Source organism: Lissotriton helveticus, chromosome 9 (assembly GCF_964261635.1).
Source record: "Lissotriton helveticus chromosome 9, aLisHel1.1, whole genome shotgun sequence".
NCBI classification, from domain to species: domain Eukaryota; kingdom Metazoa; phylum Chordata; class Amphibia; order Caudata; family Salamandridae; genus Lissotriton; species Lissotriton helveticus.
In genome coordinates this window covers 96,471,404-96,491,363 of record NC_136070.1, presented here as the reverse complement: position 1 = coordinate 96,491,363, position 19,960 = coordinate 96,471,404, and the positions used below count along the sequence as shown (strand labels likewise).

General features: G+C 52.1%; 1 protein-coding gene across 8 annotated transcripts in view; it reads right to left on the bottom strand.

The window, feature by feature from the left end:
• Window positions 1–19,960, bottom strand: part of PACS2 (phosphofurin acidic cluster sorting protein 2) — a 489,949-nt gene that overhangs the window by 82,452 nt on the left and 387,537 nt on the right. For all 8 annotated transcript variants that reach the window (XM_078659551.1, XM_078659553.1, XM_078659554.1 and 5 more), the window contains exons 5-6: window positions 17,895–18,057; window positions 11,314–11,387 (exon numbers count right to left, since the gene is read on the bottom strand). In XM_078659551.1, the coding sequence (XP_078515677.1) occupies window positions 11,314–11,387; window positions 17,895–18,057 (237 nt within the window). The remainder of the gene's footprint in view (window positions 1–11,313; window positions 11,388–17,894; window positions 18,058–19,960) is intronic.

The window sequence follows — 19,960 nt, the reverse complement described above, 5'->3', positions numbered from 1 at the left end:
AAACGTATATCTGTTGTGAGAGGTGCAAGCACCAACTCACACTGGTTGCAATGGCAGGCCTATAGTCACACTTTAAGTGGACTCCCAAGGTTGGCCCAATACATGCTGCAGCCCATGGGAGACCCCTGGTGTACCTATGCCGTAGGTACCTTAGTACCATATGCTAGGCACTTACAAGGGTACGACAGTAGCCAATTGTGGATGTACAGAAGTACTTACCATGGTCTATTTAGGGAGAGAGCACAGTGACTGGGGTCCTGATTAGCAGGTTCATAACCGGACTAGGTCAAAAACAAACTGACACCAGCCAAAAGTATGGGTAACCATGCTAGAAGGATCCTGCCTTCCTACAGTATGGCCAGAGGTACTTTGTACCATATATTGTGTACACGTGTCTGATGTCCGATATCCTGCAGGATGTGAGCCTAGCTCCTAACCAGGCTGGCTGTAGATTAAAATGGTGCCCTGGCGGCAGGCTCAGGAGAGCAGTAATAAGCATGGAGCGTCCAGTTTGATATGGACTCCGGGGACACTATTTCCCCAGATATCATTGGACCAATTGACTATGTTTCTAGTGGATTTTCCTAATGAATATGGGGATCATCCAATTATAGTTTTCTTCTGATCAGACCTATGAATTTTGTGGATTGCTTCCAGTAATATCCACACCATGAGTATAAAGGATATTAATATACTTGAGCCCTGACGAAGTTTAAAATCATTTTTGGATGAAACGTGTTGGCTGGATGTCCATGTGTATGGGAATTTTATGAATATGAATTAAAGGAATAATAAAAATACTTTGAAACACAACGGAGGATATGTGGACCGCTACATTTCCGGGTGCACCATTCCACCTCTTTTTAAATCCCGGCAGGCTGTGCGCCTGACTCCTAGAGGCCGGGTGTACATTAAAATGGTGCTGTGGCGGCAGGCGTGTTTAGCTTGCTCAGGAGGGCAAAGGTCAGCGTGCCTCAGTGCCCCCCCCCCCCCCCCAACCTGACGCTGCAGCATCAGCACAAAAGGATGGGATAATGCTCTGCTTAGAAAGGAGGCAAGGGCGTCATCACTTTCCATTGCTTATCCCAGCACACGAGAAAACACAATTTATCTCCTATTTTCCCAGGTGTTTCCCACCGGGACGTGCATCAGTACTCTGACATAACAGGGCCCTGGCTGAGGCTAACCCTCTACAGAACGTAATGCTGACGTCAGCACACCCCCTGCTGGGTCGCGGGACTGCTGCTGGAGAGACCACCGAAATGTCACATAACTCTGAGTTAAACGGCGCCCGAGGTTAAGATTTTAAATGCCTGCAAAACGCACGACCCCTTCCATTCTTCCGAGGACCGTAAACTGGGCAGAATTGCGCTGGGTACTTGTACCAGATTATATACAGTGCTTAGAAAAAGCAAACTTTGCGCTTTATGAAAAAAAACATATTGCATTGGAAATAGAGAAAATAGTTGATGCGAAATGTTACCATGTTTTGCAGAGTTATAAGTATCGACTGTTTTTTATTTAAATGAAAATGAACAGCCTCCCGCCCCGTTAAATGAGTTTTGACTGCTATGTGGTTAAGGGAGGTGTACGTGGTGTGTCTGCTTGTTCGGACTCTGCAGGAGAACAGAAGACACTAGGGGGGGTGGGAGGGTGATGCCCAGTAAAGCCAGTTCATTCCAGTGCAGCGGTCGAGCGGACACAGCCTTGCGGGGCTCGGACCACCACCAGCGTCGCAATGTCTAGATACTCTCGAGGGCGTATTAGGCACTACAGAGCATGACTAAAATGCGTGCTGGGCTCAGCACGGTCAACAAACATCACCACGCGCCGAGGACAACATGCGGCTTAATCATGGAACATGCAAACCCTGACACGTCTCGACTTCCCCCAGAAGAACAACAATTATTATATTTTTTAGGACTATCTGGCCCAAAAAAGTGCCCAGAAGCGCAACTTTACTGTTGCTCCTGAAGGTAAGTAACAGTCAGTGACCCTATAAACCTTTGCACATCTTCAACAGGGGGAGACCATATCACCAGTGTCTCCAGGGGGCGCTCTAAACACCATTACCCCATCCAGGGTCGGTCTGCGACTGACAATAGGCCCGGACACCGACAATAAAAGTGGCCCGCATTACCGACCGATCCCAGAGTGTGGAAATTGTAAACACAGGTTGTGCAGCTGTTTTGTACGGCATGGGGGGCGGGAGGCGGTATGCATGTGTGTGCTTCCTGCAGACACTGTTTGTAGCAATGTCTGGGATATCAACGGCATACACCAGCCCGCCAGACCACAACAATGCAGCACAACAAACGGCCAATACATCGTCCCACACACGGACCGGTCACACCAGCCCTTCTGGCATTGCCTTTTGAACTATACAGACGGAGCTCAGATCTGCCGTTTCCAGGATTCAGAATCCACCGGTTGTGGCTGATCTCAGCAGATCCAAACTACTGACAGATGTTTCCATGCTCTTAATAAACAAACACATTTTCGAGTCGCTTTGATCATGAGAAATATGGTTGGTTATTGTAATTTTCGAATGATAACATCCGAAAACTTGCATTCCAATGGACGATGCAGAAAATGAAAGTGAAACTTCAAAGAGTCCAACCGAGAGCTGGGTCCGAGCATTGAGAATCAGACCCCGCCCAGCTGCCCTTACCTGCCCCGTGAGAAGCTCCATGCCGGGCACAGACCTCTCTCTCCTCCGGCTCTGAGTGCCCTGGGTACCGGACACCCATTCAGGGGGTGATGTTTTGCCCAGCAGCGTGCCACGTCACGGCCAGGTCTTTGCACACTGGCATGTGACAGCTGCCGCCCATACAGGCCCTTTTCGATGACGACAGCTGGCATAACTGGCACAATCTGAGGCACGGGGTCAGGGGGGCAACTGGCTCTTCCCGCCGCAAGCCACTGGCACACGTGTCTTTGGCTAGCGCCTTAAAGCAGGGGTAACGTTAAGACAACAGAGGGCGTCGACCAGGGGCGCCCCTTCCATTGGTAACGCTGCACTGCCGCCCAGATGCCCGCGGGGACCACTGAACCCCCATTATTGTTGCATTTCACAGTTCAACCAGAGGCCAGTGCCCCCATTTTCATCCTTGCACGAGGTTCAATGACACATCAGCTTTGCCACTGGCGCGCACCGCACATCACACCGAGCCTGGGGTCAAAGCACGGAGGCCTGGGTCATTCCATCCGAGTGACGTCAGAAAACGTGCAAGGGACCACAGGCCACGTGCAGAGAGGCTTTCCACAACCTTATTCCGATTCCTTGCATGTAGTAATGTCACTTTCCCTCGCTCTGCTCTTTGCCCCTCTCATGCTTCCTGTGGCACCTCTGACGTGAAGAGACGTCACAAGGGCAGCCTTATTATACGTGTTGAACCTTCAAACTGCGGGTGAGGGGACAGGGACCCCCTCAGGGGTAGTGAACTGTTTGGGGGTGAGGGTGCTACCGCAGTGCTTAATGTGTTAAAAACAGAAGTGCCTGGGCCCTAGTCAAGAGGCCACTGCAGCTTGCACAACACATTGCCCTGGTCAGGCTGCCAATAATAGTAACAGCACAACTACGAACCATCACACTCCTACAGGTGTGGCAATTCGTTCTATTTCATGTCCCCCGAAGCTATACCAATGGTTTGGGCAGGAGAAATTAGTGATTTTTAAATGTATATTGAATTAACTGTTACTGTGGTCATCTCTAAAATGTCACACTGCGCCACCTTGTGCCAGACCGTCACGTGCGCTGGTGTTCACTATGAAGTACTGGTGCCGAGCACCAGAACCCACCGGCTCAAATTAAGCACTGCTTGTGGGGTGTGTAGATCACTCCCCTCCTGTCCATCACCCAGATCAGCCCCTCCTTTCTACCACCGACCCCTCCCAGCACGGATCTCGTTTTCAGCCATGTGTAATCTTTCATTTAGTGTTGCATTTTGGAATTCAGCGGTGTGACTACTTTAAATCTATTATGTCAACGGTCATGTGGTAACACCTTCTCTAACATTATCAGGGTCGAAAAGTAAGGGCTAGTCACTTTCTGTGATGTCATCAGTGGGTGAACGATTGGATGACGTCACTTCCGCTACCCTGACATTTTGGAGAATTGATGTCAGCGATAAGGACCACAAACTAGGACACGGAAAAACTCCCGAGCATCACGAAGTTGTCACATATGATGTCTCACTTTCAAACTTCCTTTCATCACCAGCATGTGTCATTACTGTAGAGCACATCTGCATGATATTACCGGGAGGCATAAACATAAACAAGCATTGGCATTGCCAATAGGTCTCGCTTGTGGGACCTTATAAGTATTTAGTTTTGCAGCACAATATGATGAGTGGCGTTGCGTGTGTGAGTGGCGTTGCGTGTGTGAGTGGCGTTGCGTGGGTGAGTGGCGTTGCGTGGGTGAGTGGCGTTGCGTGGGTGAGTGGCGTTGCGTGGGTGAGTGGCGTTGCGTGGGTGAGTGGCGTTGCGTGGATGAGTGGGGTTGCGTGGATGAGTGGGGTTGAGTGGGGTTGCGTGGATGAGTGGGGTTGAGTGGGGTTGCGTGGATGAGTGGGGTTGAGTGGGGTTGCGTGGATGAGTGGGGTTGAGTGGGGTTGCGTGGATGAGGGGTTGCGTGGATGAGTGGGGTTGAGTGGCGTTGCGTGGGTGGGTGGCGTTGCGTGGGTGGGTGGCGTTGCGTGGGTGGGTGGCGTTGCGTGGGTGGCGTTGCGTGGGTGGGTGGCGTTGCGTGGGTGAGTGGCGTTGCGTGGGTGAGTGGCGTTGCGTGGGTGAGTGGCGTTGCGTGGGTGAGTGGCGTTGCGTGGGTGAGTGGCGTTGCGTGGGTGAGTGGCGTTGCGTGTGTGAGTGGCGTTGCGTGTGTGAGTGGCGTTGCGTGTGTGAGTGGCGTTGCGTGTGTGAGTGGCGTTGCGCGTGTGAGTGGCGTTGCGCGTGTGAGTGGCGTTGCGCGTGTGAGTGGCGTTGCGCGTGTGAGTGGCGTTGCGCGTGTGAGTGGCGTTGCGCGTGTGAGTGGCGTTGCGCGTGTGAGTGGCGTTGCGCGTGTGAGTGGCATTGCGCGTGTGAGTGGCGTTGCGCGTGTGAGTGGCGTTGCGTGGATGAGTGGCGTTGCGTGGATGAGTGGCGTGGCGTTGCGTGTGTGAGTGGAGTTGCGTGGATGAGTGGCGTTGCGTGGATGAGTGGCGTTGCGTGGATGAGTGGCGTTGCGTGGATGAGTGGCGTTGCGTGGGTGAGTGGCGTTGCGTGGGTGAGTGGCGTTGCGTGGGTGAGTGGCGTTGCGTGGGTGAGTGGCGTTGCGTGGGTGAGTGGCGTTGCGTGGGTGAGTGGCGTTGCGTGGGTGAGTGGCGTTGCGTGTGTGAGTGGCGTTGCGTGTGTGAGTGGCGTTGCGTGTGTGAGTGGCGTTGCGTGTGTGAGTGGCGTTGCGTGTGTGAGTGGCGTTGCTTGTGTGAGTGGCGTTGCTTGTGTGAGTGGCGTTGCGTGGATGAGTGGCGTTGCTTGTGTGAGTGGCGTTGCGTGGATGAGTGGCGTGTGTGAGTGGCGTTGCGTGTGTGAGTGGCGTTGCGCGTGTGAGTGGCGTTGCGCGTGTGAGTGGCGTTGCGCGTGTGAGTGGCGTTGCGCGTGTGAGTGGCGTTGCGCGTGTGAGTGGCGTTGCGCGTGTGAGTGGCGTTGCGCGTGTGAGTGGCGTTGCGCGTGTGAGTGGCGTTGCGCGTGTTGCGCGTGTGAGTGGCGTTGCGCGTGTTGCGCGTGTGAGTGGCGTTGCGCGTGTGAGTGGCATTGCGCGTGTGAGTGGCATTGCGCGTGTGAGTGGCATTGCGCGTGTGAGTGGCATTGCGCGTGTGAGTGGCGTTGCGCGTGTGAGTGGCGTTGCGCGTGTGAGTGGCGTTGCGCGTGTGAGTGGCGTTGCGCGTGTGAGTGGCGTGTTGTGTGAGTGGCGTTGCGTGTGTGAGTGGCGTTGCGTGTGTGAGTGGGGTTGCGTGGATGAGTGGGGTTGCGTGGATGAGTGGGGTTGCGTGGATGAGTGGGGTTGCGTGGATGAGTGGGGTTGCGTGGATGAGTGGCGTTGCGTGGATGAGTGGCGTTTAAGTTTAAGTTTAAAAGTTTAAGTTTAAGTTTAAAATTATTTATAGAGCGCACGTCTACCAGCGGTTTCTTGGCGCTAATGCTAACATGGTCCAGGGCTAGAAAGCAAGGGGGAGTGATGGCGTGTTACTCAAGGAACTTCTTGAACAAGAAGGTCTTGAGGTGTTTTCGAAATTGGGGGTACAGAGTGATGGAGCGTAGTTCAAGGGGAAGGGAATTCCAGAGGATCGGGGCAAGAGTGGCAAATTTTGAGCCTCCCCACTTCTTTCTCCGGTAGCGTGGGACAGTGAGGAGGAACTGGGAGGACGAGCGGAGTTCCCTGGTGGGAACGTAGGGAGTGATCTCAGAAGAGATAAATGCAGGTGCCACGTCCTGGCGTGCCAAAAAGGTGATAGATGCGAGCTTAAATTGGACCCTGGCCAGCACAGGGAGCCAATGTAGCGTTTTTAGAAGGGGGGTAGAGTGGTGAAATTTTGGAAGTTTGAAGGCCAGGCGGGCCGCCTGGTTCTGTATCAGTTGTAGGCGGCGCAAGCTATATGCGGGGATGCCGGCATATAGGGCGTTGCCATAGTCCAGGCGGGATACCACCATGGCCAGAATGATAAGTTTGAGAGCGGAAAAAGTAAAGAAACGGGACACCCTGCGTATAATGCGCAGTGCAAGAAAAGAAGAAGACACCACAGAGCTAACCTGGGAGTGAAGGGTGAGTTGAGAGTTGAGTTTTATGCCCAGGGTTTTAACAGAGGAAGAGGGTACAGGAGAAGGGCCAAGGGAGGGGGGCCAGAAGAGGGGAGACCAGGGGCTGGATGAACCACCCGTCAACACCAGTTCGGTCTTGTCGGGGTTGAGTTTAAGGTGATTGTGGTTCATCCAGTCCCTGATGTGGAGCATAACAGATTGAAAGTTTAAGATAGAGGAGGGAGAAGAGGATAGATTGAAAACCAGCTGGAGGTCGTCCGCGTAATTAAAAACGGCGACCTCCATCTGTTGAAGAGAAAAGATAAGCGGGGCAACGTACAGATTGAATAAGAGGGGGGAAAGGGAGGAACCTTGGGGGACCCCGCATTGAACTTTCCGGACGTCCGCTGTAAAGTCGCCCAGGCGGACGGCCTGGGTGCGGTCCCTCAGGAAGGAGGAAAGCCAGACCAGAGCGGTACCCCCGATCCCCGCCGCCTTGATACGGGACAGCAGAATGGTGTGATCCACAGTATCAAAGGCGGCAGAGAGGTCGAGGAGCACTAGGGCCTGGCGCTGGTTGGTATCCATACCCTCCCTGAGGTTGTCCAGGACCGAGATGACAACGGACTCCGTAGAGTGTGCGGGGCGGAAGCCGGCCTGGCGGGGGGCAAGAGCCCCATGCATCTCCACGAAGGAGCTCAGGGCGCAGGTGACGTGGCGCTCGAGGACCTTAGCCAAAAATGGCAAGAGGGAGATGGGGCGGAAGTTGGCGAGGACGGTGGGGTCTGCCCCGGGTTTTTTTAGGATAGGCACGATAACCGCAGACTTCAAGGGGTTTGGGACTATGCCTTGGGCAAGAGAACTATTAAGGAGGTGAAGGGGGGGGTCAGGGCAAGTAGAAAATATATGCCGGAGGATATGAGCAGGGCAGGGGTCAAGCGGAGAGCCAGATTTGACCAAGGTAACTAAAGAGGTCAGAGATTCCTTAGTGATGAGGGGGAGGGTGATGAGCTCACCCTTGGGAGGGGGACATAGGGGATCCATGAAGGAGGGAGAAGGGGGAGGGATGTTGGCTTTGATGATCGCAATTTTATGAATAAAGTAGTTATTGAGGGAGTGACAGAGGTCTTCGGACGGGACGGGCCTGAGGGTTGTTCTGTCCGAGAATGCTAGGTTGTGGATGATCGTAAATATCTCTTTGGATTGGTTATCCGCGGCGAGGACTTTGGAGGAGAAGTAAGATGTTTTAGCCGCCAAGATGTCTTTTTTATATTGGGCGAGAACGGTGGTATACTCCAGCTTTAAAATGGGGCAATAATTTCTCCTCCACGCCCGCTCCGCGCGGCGTACTTTAAGTTTGGTGGCCTTAAGCTCTACGTTAAACCACCGGTTGGCATCCTTCTCGCGCTTGGAGGTGATAAGTTTGAGCGGGGCGACGGAGTCGCAGCCAGAGGAGAGCCAATGGTCGATGGCCTTGAACTGGGAGAGAGTGGAAAGACCCTGCAAGGAGGGAAGGGAGGAGGTGAGAAGGGAGGAGAGATTTTCCGGATTGACTCGGCCCCAAGATCGAACCCAGGTGTTTTTGGGGCGGGGGGGCTTAGCTGGGGGGTGGGTAGGAAGGGAAAATGAGATCAGGTAATGATCAGACCATGAGCAGGGCGAGATGGAGAGAGAATCCACAGGGCAATTCAGGGACCAGATCTGGTCGAGCGTGTGACCTTTGATATGAGTGGGGGAGTGAACGAAAGATGTAAAGTTAAGAGATTGGAGAGTGTCAGAAAACTCCTTAGAGGACGAACATTCAGCAGGGTCAGAGGGCCAGAAGTTGAAGTCGCCAAGAAGTAGGATGGCAGAGTTATTGACTGTAATCGTGGCTAAAACATCCAGGAAATCAGAAAGAAACTGTATGGGGGATTGAGGGGGACGGTAGGTGAGGAAGCAGGTCAGAGGGGGAGAGGTGGAAGTGGTGCGAATCGCCAGATATTCGGAGGTCGCAATACCGGGCAGGGATAGAATTTGAAAGGGGAGATCGGCACGTGCGATGACTGCCACGCCACCCCCAGCTCTGCCGGTAGGGCGGTCGGCCCTAAGGGCATAGTAAGTGGCCGGTAAGATGGATAATAGGGCGGGGAGGGAGTCATCGCAGAACCAGGTCTCCGTTAGGAAAAGGAGGTCTGGGGCGTGAGTATCCAGCAGGACCGAGAGCTCATGCGCGTGCGCGACCGCAGACCGGGTGTTGAGATAACACGCCGTGAGGGCTTTAGGGGTAGCAGGAGGAACAATGCTGCAAGGTATAGAAGAGGGGCTGACGGTAGGATGGGGGATGTGAGGGGAGGCGGTAGGGGCAAGAGCAAGGGTGCAAATGCGAGAGCATGTGGAGGCAATAAGGGGCCAAGGTCCCTGGAGGCTGCGCAGTTGGTCCGGGGTATAGGTGATAAGCGGGGCAGAGTGACGCGCCCCTAGCCCCTGACAGTCGCGGACGGGCGCAGACGGGCTTGCCTTAGGCGCGCCTTCGGCGCGCAAACGGCGCTCCCGCTGCGCTCGTCCGCTGCGCTTCCTGTAAATGAACATTTATACAACAGTAAGGGGCGTGGCCTGTGGGGGGCGTGGCCTGTAGGGGGCGGCATCAGCGCGCACGCCTCAGCTGATGGCGGCCGCTCGAGAGATGCCCAACACAAACAGAGCCAACACAGGATAAATCGTAAGTGACACCACACAATGAGCAATTTTTAAAACAGAAGTAGATTTTAAAAGTAATTTGCCAGAGTAACGTACCACCAGCCCCGGCTTTTCGCCTCAGGACTGGGAAAGCAATCAAGGAAGCGCTAGCAGATCAGCGCTTATGAAGGCGAAGGTGAAGGAGGCGTGGCCTGTGGGGGGCGTGGCCTGTAGGGGGCGGCGGCAGCGCGCACGCCTCAGCTGATGGCGGCCGCTCGAGAGATGCCCAACACAAACAGAGCCAACACAGGATAAATCGTAAGTGACACCACACCATGAGCAATTTTTAAAACAGAAGTAGATTTAAAAGTAATTTGCCAGAGTAACGTACCACCAGCCCCGGCTTTTCGCCTCAGGACTGGGGAAGCAATCAAGGAAGCGCTAGCAGATCAGCGCTTATGAAGGCGAAGGTGAAGGGGGCGTGGCCTGTGGGGGGCGTGGCCTGTAGGGGGCGGCGTCGGCGTCGGCGTTGTGTGGATGAGTGGCGTTGCGTGGATGAGTGGCGTTGCGTGGATGAGTGGCGTGTGTGAGTGGCGTTGCGTGTGTGAGTGGCGTTGCGTGTGTGAGTGGCGTTGCGTGTGTGAGTGGCGTTGCGTGTGTGAGTGGCGTTGCGTGTGTGAGTGGCAAGCGTGTGTGACAATGGAAAAAACATGAGATAACCGGCCCCACAGCAGACATGTGTTAGCTCTTGTTAGAGAATAGAAGTCTGGGCAAGGGAAAGTAGCCGTGTTTATTGGAAGTGCAGCAAAGTGGATTCCTGTCGGATGAGGTAACCCCGCTGCCATGTTCACAAGTCATGTTCTGCGGAGCCTTTGTTTGGTTTCAGTTAGATGGAAGGAAAAGAAGAGTGATGCGTGAATGGGCCGTGACAGGCTCTCTAAACCTAGCCGTCGTGAGCGAGATGTATTAGTCATTCTGATGGGGGGGAGGTGTGGGAGGAGTGCTGCTACGGCAACTGCTACGGGCTGGGGAGGGGGAGGAGAAATGAAAGGAAAGGCTGTGTTTGCGGGGAGAGAGAGGGGAGGTGCTGGTGTGGGAGGGGGGAGGTGCTGGTGTGGTAGGAGTGCTGCTACCGCAAGGCTGTGTTTGCGGGGAGAGAGAGGGGAGGTGCTGGTGTGGGAGGGGGGAGTTGCTGGTGTGGGAGGAGTGCTGCTAGGGGAGGAGAAGCCCTGGTGAATGCTCGTGCATGTTCACGTGAACTGCAAGAAAACGCCGGGCTGAAAGCCCTTAGTTTGAAGAGGATTTTGCCGACATGAATTCGATCCTATCCATTCCTGCGGAATGGGACAGGCTCGACCTAAAAAGGACTTAACCTTAGTATAGAATCTTACAATGATTGAATACTAATAATTTTCTGAAGCTACTATCCCCAAACTTAACAGCGGCTGCAAAAAGGGGGCGCTGCGCAGCAGCACACAATGCTGGTGTTTGGAGGGCTTCATTTTCCCTCTTTGTGAGGGCACCCGCGAATAGGTCACCGCAACTTTTGCTTTTCTATATAAAAAAATAAAACATTATGGACAACCTGCACCGCCCTGCAACAGCTGCAAGCATCTACAGAAAACCTGCTTTCAAATAAATGGTCTCCCAAATGCAGGCCCATCCTCTCAATCCAAGAACTCGCCCTGCTCTAACATCAAGAAAGGAGACAAGACTTGCAGTAAAGACCCAGGTGAGTGCTGCTTCTCCACAGGGTGTCGAGAGTGGCCAGGGCGATTGAGCACGGAACAAGGGCCCAGCTGGCATGTGGGAGGGACCGAAGGTACTTTACACCAGGGGTAGAAAACAGACAGGCTGACATTCACAGAAATCACTGCACACCTGGCCTTGAACTGCATCATCGCTGGCTTCTTGCTCAGAAGAAAAACTTTCATACTCTTCCTCCGAGTAATTATCTGTTGGTGGCAAAAAAAGAAAAAAAACACAAAGTTAGATTGAGGACTGCACAATATTGTCAATGACTCAACAAAAAGACTTCACTCAGCTACTCTTCACAGCATGATGCAACACCACTGCTCACAACTCAACAACTGGCCTACACCTTGATGTACGCAGCCCAACATAATTGTTGCTAACAACTAGGGTCAGAGCATTTAGGTGTCTTGGTACTTCCGTTTTTAGTCATCCAAACTCATCTTGTGGTCTGGCTACCAATGGCCTTTGCTGTCTTGGAGACCTCTAGACCAGAGGTTCTTAACCTTTTGACTTGTGTGGACCCCACTGAATCATTACTGGAATCTGGGGACCCCCCAGAGAGTCATTACTGGAATCTGGGAACCCCCACTGAGTCATTGCTGGAATCCGGGAACCCCCACTGAATCATTACTGGAATCCGGGACCCCACTGAGTCATTACTGAAATCTGGGAACCCCCCCAGAGAGTCATTACTTGAATCCGGGAACCCCCACTGAGTCATTGCTGGAATCCGGAGACCCCCACTGAGTCATTACTGGAATCCGGGACCCCACTGAGTCATTACTAGAATCTGGGGACCCCACTGAGTCATTACTGGAATCCGGGGACCCCCACTGAGTCATTACTGGAATCCGGGGACCCCCACTGAGTCATTACTGGAATCCGGGGACCCCCACTGAGTCATTACTGGAATCCGGGGACCCCCACTGAGTCATTACTGGAATCCGGGGACCCCCACTGAGTCATTACTGGAATCCGGGACCCCACTGAGTCATTACTAGAATCCGGGGACCCCCACTGAGTCATTACTAGAATCCGGGGACCCCCACTGAGTCATTACTGGAATACGTGGACCCCCACTGAGTCACTGCTGGAATACGGGAACCCCCACTGAGACATTACTGGAATCCGGGGACCCCCACTGAGCCACTGCTGGAATCCGGGGACCCCCACTGAGTCACTGCTGGAATACGGGGACCCCCACTGAGTCACTGCTGGAATACGGGGACCCCCACTGAGTCATTATTGGAGGTCGGAGGCCCCTGCTGAAGAAATGTTCATGATTTGAACTTCAAAATGATACACAAAAAAATAAGATAAAAGTATTTATCAAACAGATGATAACATCTTTAATTTGCTACCCAAATATAATACTGTTGAAAAACCCAAAAATTAAATTTTAATGGGAAGGTTGCAGCTTTTCTAAATTACTTTTTCAGTTCTAAATGATGAAGCAATATGCTAAACTCCAGCAAGTAACATTCAGCCAGATTCATCATTGAAAATTGCGCTCGCAAAGGGCCAGATTCTCAGAATCTTGCCCTTTGCGAGCGCAATTTTTGCATTTGGGGTTCCTCATCCCAAATGCAATAATCACTAATAGCAAAATCGCAAAGTTGCGAGGAACTGCATTTAAGGAATCTCTATTTGAGATTCCTTAAATGCAATTCAATAACCATTTTTAATTTGCGAATTCACAATTTTTGGCCGCTATTTACCGCGAAGTCTGACTTCGTGGTAAATAGCGAAAACTTAGAAAAATGCACTTTAGTGCATTTTTCCAAGTTGTATGTTACACACACACATGTCCTTTGGACATGTGTGTGCGCAACATCAGTCTACATTTTCATTTCAGGGGTGCTACAGGGTGTCCTTTGGACACCCCTGGCACCCTTGAAATCGCATCCTTATTTGCGATTAGCAAATTGCTAATCGCAAATAAGGAATAACTCCCCATTCATTCCTATGGGCCTCTAGGAATGGGGAGTTATTCCTTATTTGCGATTAGCAATTTGCTAATCGCAAATAAGGAAGCTGTAGGAATCGCAATTTATTTTGCGATTTCTACATGAATCCCGTTTTGCAAGTCCTTAATAGCGATTCCTTAATAATCGCTATTAAGGACTCGCAAAACGGGACAATGATGAATCTGGGGGTTTGTCTTTCCTGCCTCTCAAGCATGCTCTTTTCTGACGCTTCAACTGCTGCCACCAATCTTCTATTCCATATTCTGAATACTGCACTTGGCCGCTCCTACGAGTCAAGCTGAGGATGCCAACTTCATTTTTAGCCTTCGCTATCACACTCCTTCACATTTACAGAATGTTTTAAAATGTTCAAATTTACAGTTTGCTTTTTTATTTCTATATACTTTTTAGAATTATATAATATTTCATTTTCTAGCAGTCACGGACCCCCTGAGTAAGTGTTGCGGACCTCGGAGTATCCAGGGACTACAGGTCAAGAACCGCAGCTCTGGACAGCTCCACACACAATGTTCAAGTTGCGTAAACGTGACTTTGAATCCGACCTTTTCAGCCTCCGGCTTGTTTGGCTGAGTCCCCCTTACTTACTCATTTCCTGGGTCATCACACAGATGCGCCCAGGACCCCTGGCCCACGAAGACCCCGAACGACCCGCCTGACGTACACCGCCGCCACCCTCATCGCTCTCAACACCGGCCGACTCCCAGGATGCTACCGAGCCACTCCGAAGCACACCCACGGACCCTTCAGCTGCCACGCCTGCAAGTTCTCCTGCATCCGGACCTGCCTCGCACCAGCACCAGCCAAGCCGAACACCAGCAGTAACCACCTCAAGTGCATCCTGCTCAACACCCGCTCCGTCCACAGACACGCCATCGAACTCTGGAACCTCCTCGACACCACAGCTCCTGACGTTGCCTTCCTCACGGAGACCTGGATGAACGCCTCTTCAGCTCCCGACATCGCCATCGCCATCCCAGAGGGCTACAAGATCACCCGGAGGGATCGCACCGCCAACCAGATGGGAGGAGGCATCGCCATCATCCACAGGAACACCATCCGTCTCACGACCAGCACCGACAACACCCTGACCACCGCCGAACACCTGCATTTCCAGATCCACACCGACCCGAAGACCACCCTCAGAGGCACCCTGATCTACCGACCTCCGGGACCACGCACCCAATTCAGCGAGGACATCGCCGACTTCGTCAGCCCGCATGCCCTCCCCTCCGCTGACTACATCCTCCTGGGGGACCTCAACTTCCACCTGGAGAACAACAACGACCGCAACACCAGCACCCTGCTCGACAACCTCGCCAATCTTGGACTCAAGCAACTGGTGTCCACCCCCACCCACCTCGCCGGACACACACTCGACGCAGTCTTCTCATCCAGCACAGACATCGCCTTCAGCCACGCCACAGAGCTTCAATGGACGGACCACAGCTGCGTCCACTTCACCTTCAAAAGAACGACGACCCACCACTACCAGCAACAGGCTGCCCGCAGAAGCTGGAACAAGATCACAGCCGACCAGCTCGCCACCTAACTGAGCCAGCACCCGCCTGCCAGCTCAGCGAACCCCAGCCAGGCCGCCGTCAACCTCACAAAGTGGATCAGCAACTGCGCAGACGAACTCGCCCCGCTGAGGAGCCCGCCCAACAGACCCGGCAGCAAGAAAGCCCCATGGTTCACCGACGAACTCAAGAGCTCCAAGAAGAACTGCCGAGCCCTCGAGAAAGTCTGGAGAAGGGAACCAACACCGGACAACATGACCACCTTCAAGCTTGCCACCCGTAAGCACCACCAGCTGATCCGCGCCGCCAAGAAAACTGCATTCAAGGACCGGCTGGACAACAACGCACACAACTGCAAGGAACTCTTCAACATCGTGAGAGAGCTTTCCAACCCCAGCGCAGGAAACAACGACATCACCCCATCGCAAGACCTCTGCAACTCCCTCGCCTCATACTTCCACAACAAGATCGCGGACATACACAACAGCTTCAACAACCAACCAACGCACACCAAGACCGAACAACCACCCCACACCACCACCCTCCACGCCTGGACTCCGATCAGCACCGAAGGCACCATCCGCACGATGAACTCCATCCACTCCGGATCGCCGACCGACCCCTGCCCTCACCACATCTTCAACAAGGCCGACGCTGTCATCGCACCCCACCTGCGAGACATCATCAACACATCCTTCGACACCGCCACCTTCCCTGAGAGCTGGAAGCACGCCGAACTCAGCGCTCTACTCAAGAAACCCACAGCGGACCCCACCGAACTCAAGAATTACCGCCCCATCTCGCTCCTCCCGTTTCCAGCCAAAGTCATCGAGAAGACCGTCAACAAGCAGCTGGCCGCCTTCCTTGAGACGAATGGATCCCTCGACCCCTCACAGTCTGGCTTCCGAGCCAACCACAGCACCGAGACCGCCCTCATCGCCGCCACCGATGACATCCGAGCCCTGATGGACAAGGGAGAAACAGCGGCCCTCATCCTCCTAGACCTCTCCGCGGCATTCGACACTGTCTGCCACCGCACCCTAGTACAGCGCCTCAGCAACGTCGGAATCCAGGAGAAGGCTCTGGAATGGATCATCTCCTTCCTCGACGGAAGAACACAGAGAGTCCGCCTACCACCGTACAAGTCAGAGGCCACCGAAGTCATCTGCGGCGTCCCTCAAGGATCCTCGCTGAGCCCCACCCTCTTCAACGTCTACATGAGCCCCCTCGCGGCCATCGCACGACAACACAACCTCAGCATAATCTCCTACGTCGACGACACCCAGCTGATCCTCTCCCTGACCAACGACCCCGCCGCCGCCAGAGCCAACCTGCACGAAGGGATGAAAGAGGTAGCCGAGTGGATGACGACCAGCCGCCTGAAACTGAACTCGGACAAGACGGAGGTCCTCATCCTGGGCTCCTCACCCTCCGCCTGGGACGACTCCTGGTGGCCTCCCGCCCTGGGCACCGCACCCAAACCGACAGACCACGCACGAAACCTGGGCTTCATCCTGGACTCCTCCCTCTCCATGACCAGACAAGTCAACAACGTCTCCTCGGCGTGCTTCAACATCCTACGCATGCTACGGAAGATCTTCTGGTGGATCCCCACCGAGACCAGGAAGACCGTCACCCAGGCCCTCGTCACTAGCCGACTGGACTACGGCAACGCCCTCTACGCCGGTACCACCGCCAAGCTCCAGAAGAGACTCCAGCGGATCCAGAACGCCTCAGCCAGACTCATCCTCGACATCCCACGAACCAGCCACATCTCCGGACATCTGAGAGACCTACATTGGCTCCCCGTCAACAAAAGAATCACCTTCCGCCTCCTCACCCACGCACACAAAGCCCTACACGACCAAGGCCCGAGCTACCTCAACAACCGAATCAACTTCTACGCTCCCAAACGCCACCTCCGATCAGCCAACCACGCCCTCGCCGCCGTCCCCCGCATCCGAAGAGCGACTACAGGAGGAAGGTCCTTCTCCTACCTGGCCGCCAAGACCTGGAACTCCCTCCCGACCGACCTGCGCCTGACCCAAGACCACCTCTCCTTCAGGAAGAAGCTGAAGACATGGCTGTTCGAGCAGTAGCGGCACCCCCCTCCCCCCAGCGCCTTGAGACCCTACGGGTAAGTAGTGCGCTATATAAATGTCTTTGATTGATTGATTGATTGATGCGTATGTTGTTTTCTGCAGTAGGAGCAGACATTGGAGATCGGGTAAAACAGGGTTCTTTCCTTTATTGTATTTGGCATTTGCATCATGATTTATTTTTACTTACCTTGCTGGGGCTCAAGTAGCAGAGGAGGGAGCTATTGCTCGATGCTGCTGCGCCTCTATCCTGCCCGGTGCATCATCCCCCAAAGCCCTTCTGATGTTGCTGTGTTACGCTGTAGTCATCACTCCTAGTGAGTGAGCCGGGATCCACCGGCGCGTGAGCCATGACCCACCTGGCGCCTGAGACCTGACCAGCTTTGGCCCTGAACCACCTGGTGCCTATGCTCTGACCAACCTGGCGCCTATGCCCTGACCGGCCTGGCACCTGAGCCCTGACCCGCCTAGAAATAATAAAAAAATTAAAAAAAGAATGGCTGCAATATTGAGTTACTGAAACCCCCGGGATTGTCGAGAATTTTGGATTCCCAGTCATATCATGTTTGGTAAAACAGTTCTCCAGTCAAGTGATCCAATAACGTTAAAAATAACACCTACTGTAGTCCTACCAAAGTAGGCAATTTCTCGTTGAATGAATGAACTCCACAACAAGAACTGCCTCAAGCAGGAAGTGACAGGAGAAATAAGTTGGGTAACCCAAGTGGGCCACTGCTTCAAGGCGTCTGGATATATCTTTTTTGCCATTGAACAAACTCAATACTGCATTATACATAAAACATCCAATTTACTGCCCTTTAAAAATATTGAGAATGGAAATTGAATTTAGGAATTCTGAAAAGTGATTTTTATAATTCATTGACCCAAATAATTAATGAACCCAAAACAATGTGGAGTAAATTTTCATATGTATCTGGGACAGGCCGACTGCTGGCAAAGATAGCTGTCAGAGGCCTTGCTAGAAGGCAGGGTCTACCACCACAGTAGCAGTAAAATGATTCGTCAGGGCTGTCCGCTTTATTGGCTAGCTCCCCATATCCCCACCGCACTGATTGGTTCCCTCCCAGGAGGCAGCGCGTCACCTGTGGATTTGATCTTCTGGATTGGCTGCAAGCTGCTGTCGTCGTGGTCGATCGGCTGGCTGGAGAGCGAGTAGATCCAGATCTCAGCCACCTTTGCAGTTGCCTCCTTGATGTTACTGAACAGGCTCAGGACTTGGCTGCCTTCCGTCGGGTGCTGCATGACCTGCGTTTGGGGTAAAATAAAGCAAAATTGATATATTTGATAGAAGGGAGGAGCACGTTACATACTGAGAAACAGTGGTCCTCACTGGGTGCAATACTTTTCTGTAGCTCAGACCTTGGTGCACGTACGAACAAGCCCTGACTGTAGGAAGCAGCGAGTAAATACAATCAGGAGTTGGCACCCAAGTCAAGGGCTACTGATTTGATTTTGATTTGAGTTTATAAAGCACAAACAATTACCCTAAGGCGTCTCGGTGCTAAAAAGAACCGGCGAAGTAATATCAGTTAGGGCTTAGATAAGAGGAAAGTTTTTAGTAACTTCTGAAAGCTCCAAAGAAAGTAGCAGATTTTATCCCTAGGGGACGGCAATTCCAGTTATTGGTCATGCAGCGCATAAAGCTCCTACCTCTCCTAGAGGAGAGCTTGTAAGATGGTACAAATTCCCGGCTGAGTAGGTCCTGCTCAGCCATGAATTTGATTGTACCATCTTACAAGTCACAAAACAAAGAACACAACAGAAAAGCAGTCTCCAAAGGCACTCTACTTTTATTAACACAGGATCTCCAAGTACAAAATAAAATTTAAAATGATCTATTTGCCAAGTTAGATTTAAGCAATTAATTCAGTCGCTTTAGTCATTGTCACTGCGTCGTCGCTTTAGCGCATTGTCTTTTTGACTAACGTCAATAATGTGTCATTTCCTTCTGATTAGTTTCTGCAATTTTTGAATTTGACTGCTATGAATAAATGCATTGCCTGCTTAACTAAGAAAACGTAATAAAAAGTCTTTTGATGATAATATTGCCATGGAAGTCCAAGGTTACACTTCCCCCGTAGGGACCACCTTGTTGATAATTGTCTGGCCCGGGTCCCTGGGTCACTGGGTTGCCCCGCTTTCTAGAATACTGTTTTAAAAACATGAAAGGGAAGTAAGAGGCTTCAGTCCTCTATGACATAATATATTTTAAAGGGTTCAAACTACTCAAAGGGAGAGATCCTTATCCCTTTCAACATCTGTTTCCGCAAACTAGATTAGATTAGATTAAAAGCTTATAAAGAGCATGGTTACTCCAATGGAGTGTCCCAGCGCTAAGACGTTTCTTTCTGAAAAAAGCAAAATTAGCACTGATCCCTAGAAGGAGACCGAAAGAACCATGTTTTGAGTTTTCTACGGAACAGCACTTCTGAGGGATGCATCCTTAGCTCCAACGGCAGTTGATTCCAAACTTTAGCTGTTAAAAGCTAAAGGACCTGCCTCCTAAACGTGCCTTTTGGATTTAAGGCACTGTCAGCTTAGCCGTGCCCGCAGACCTAAGATTCTGGATCGGTCTGTAGGGTGAGTAAGGGCCGAAGATAGCTAGGTCCTTCCTCATTCAGAATCCTATGGCGGAAACACATAGCTTTAAAAGTTACTCGATAATGCACCGGTAGCCAATGTGGTTCCCTCAAGGCCGCTCCTACAGAGGTTCGCCTTGGGATGTTCAATAACATCCAGGCAGCAGCATTATGGACTTTCTGCAGCATTGTCATATTACTTTTAGTGATCTCTAGGTAGAGAATGTTGCAGTAATCTAAACGAGATGTAATTTAGTCATCCTCTTTGCAGCTTAATACCTCCTTAAACTTAAAATATTAACATACTGGTTGACTAAGAAACTTTTTCAAAAATTGCCACTTAAAAGCATTGGAGCGCATTTTTGTTTAGAAGCTGTTTGCAGACATATATTTAAAATGAATAGATTTGTGCTACTTTTGGTAGTGGGTCCCTCTAAATCTGTTGCAGTGCAGACATGAAATTTTTCAGGTTTAATTCTCTCACTACCCGTTGTCAGTATTTTCATCTTCCTGCATGAAGATGCAATGGCTTCAAAATCATTTGTATTGTCAGTTAAATATGAGAAAAC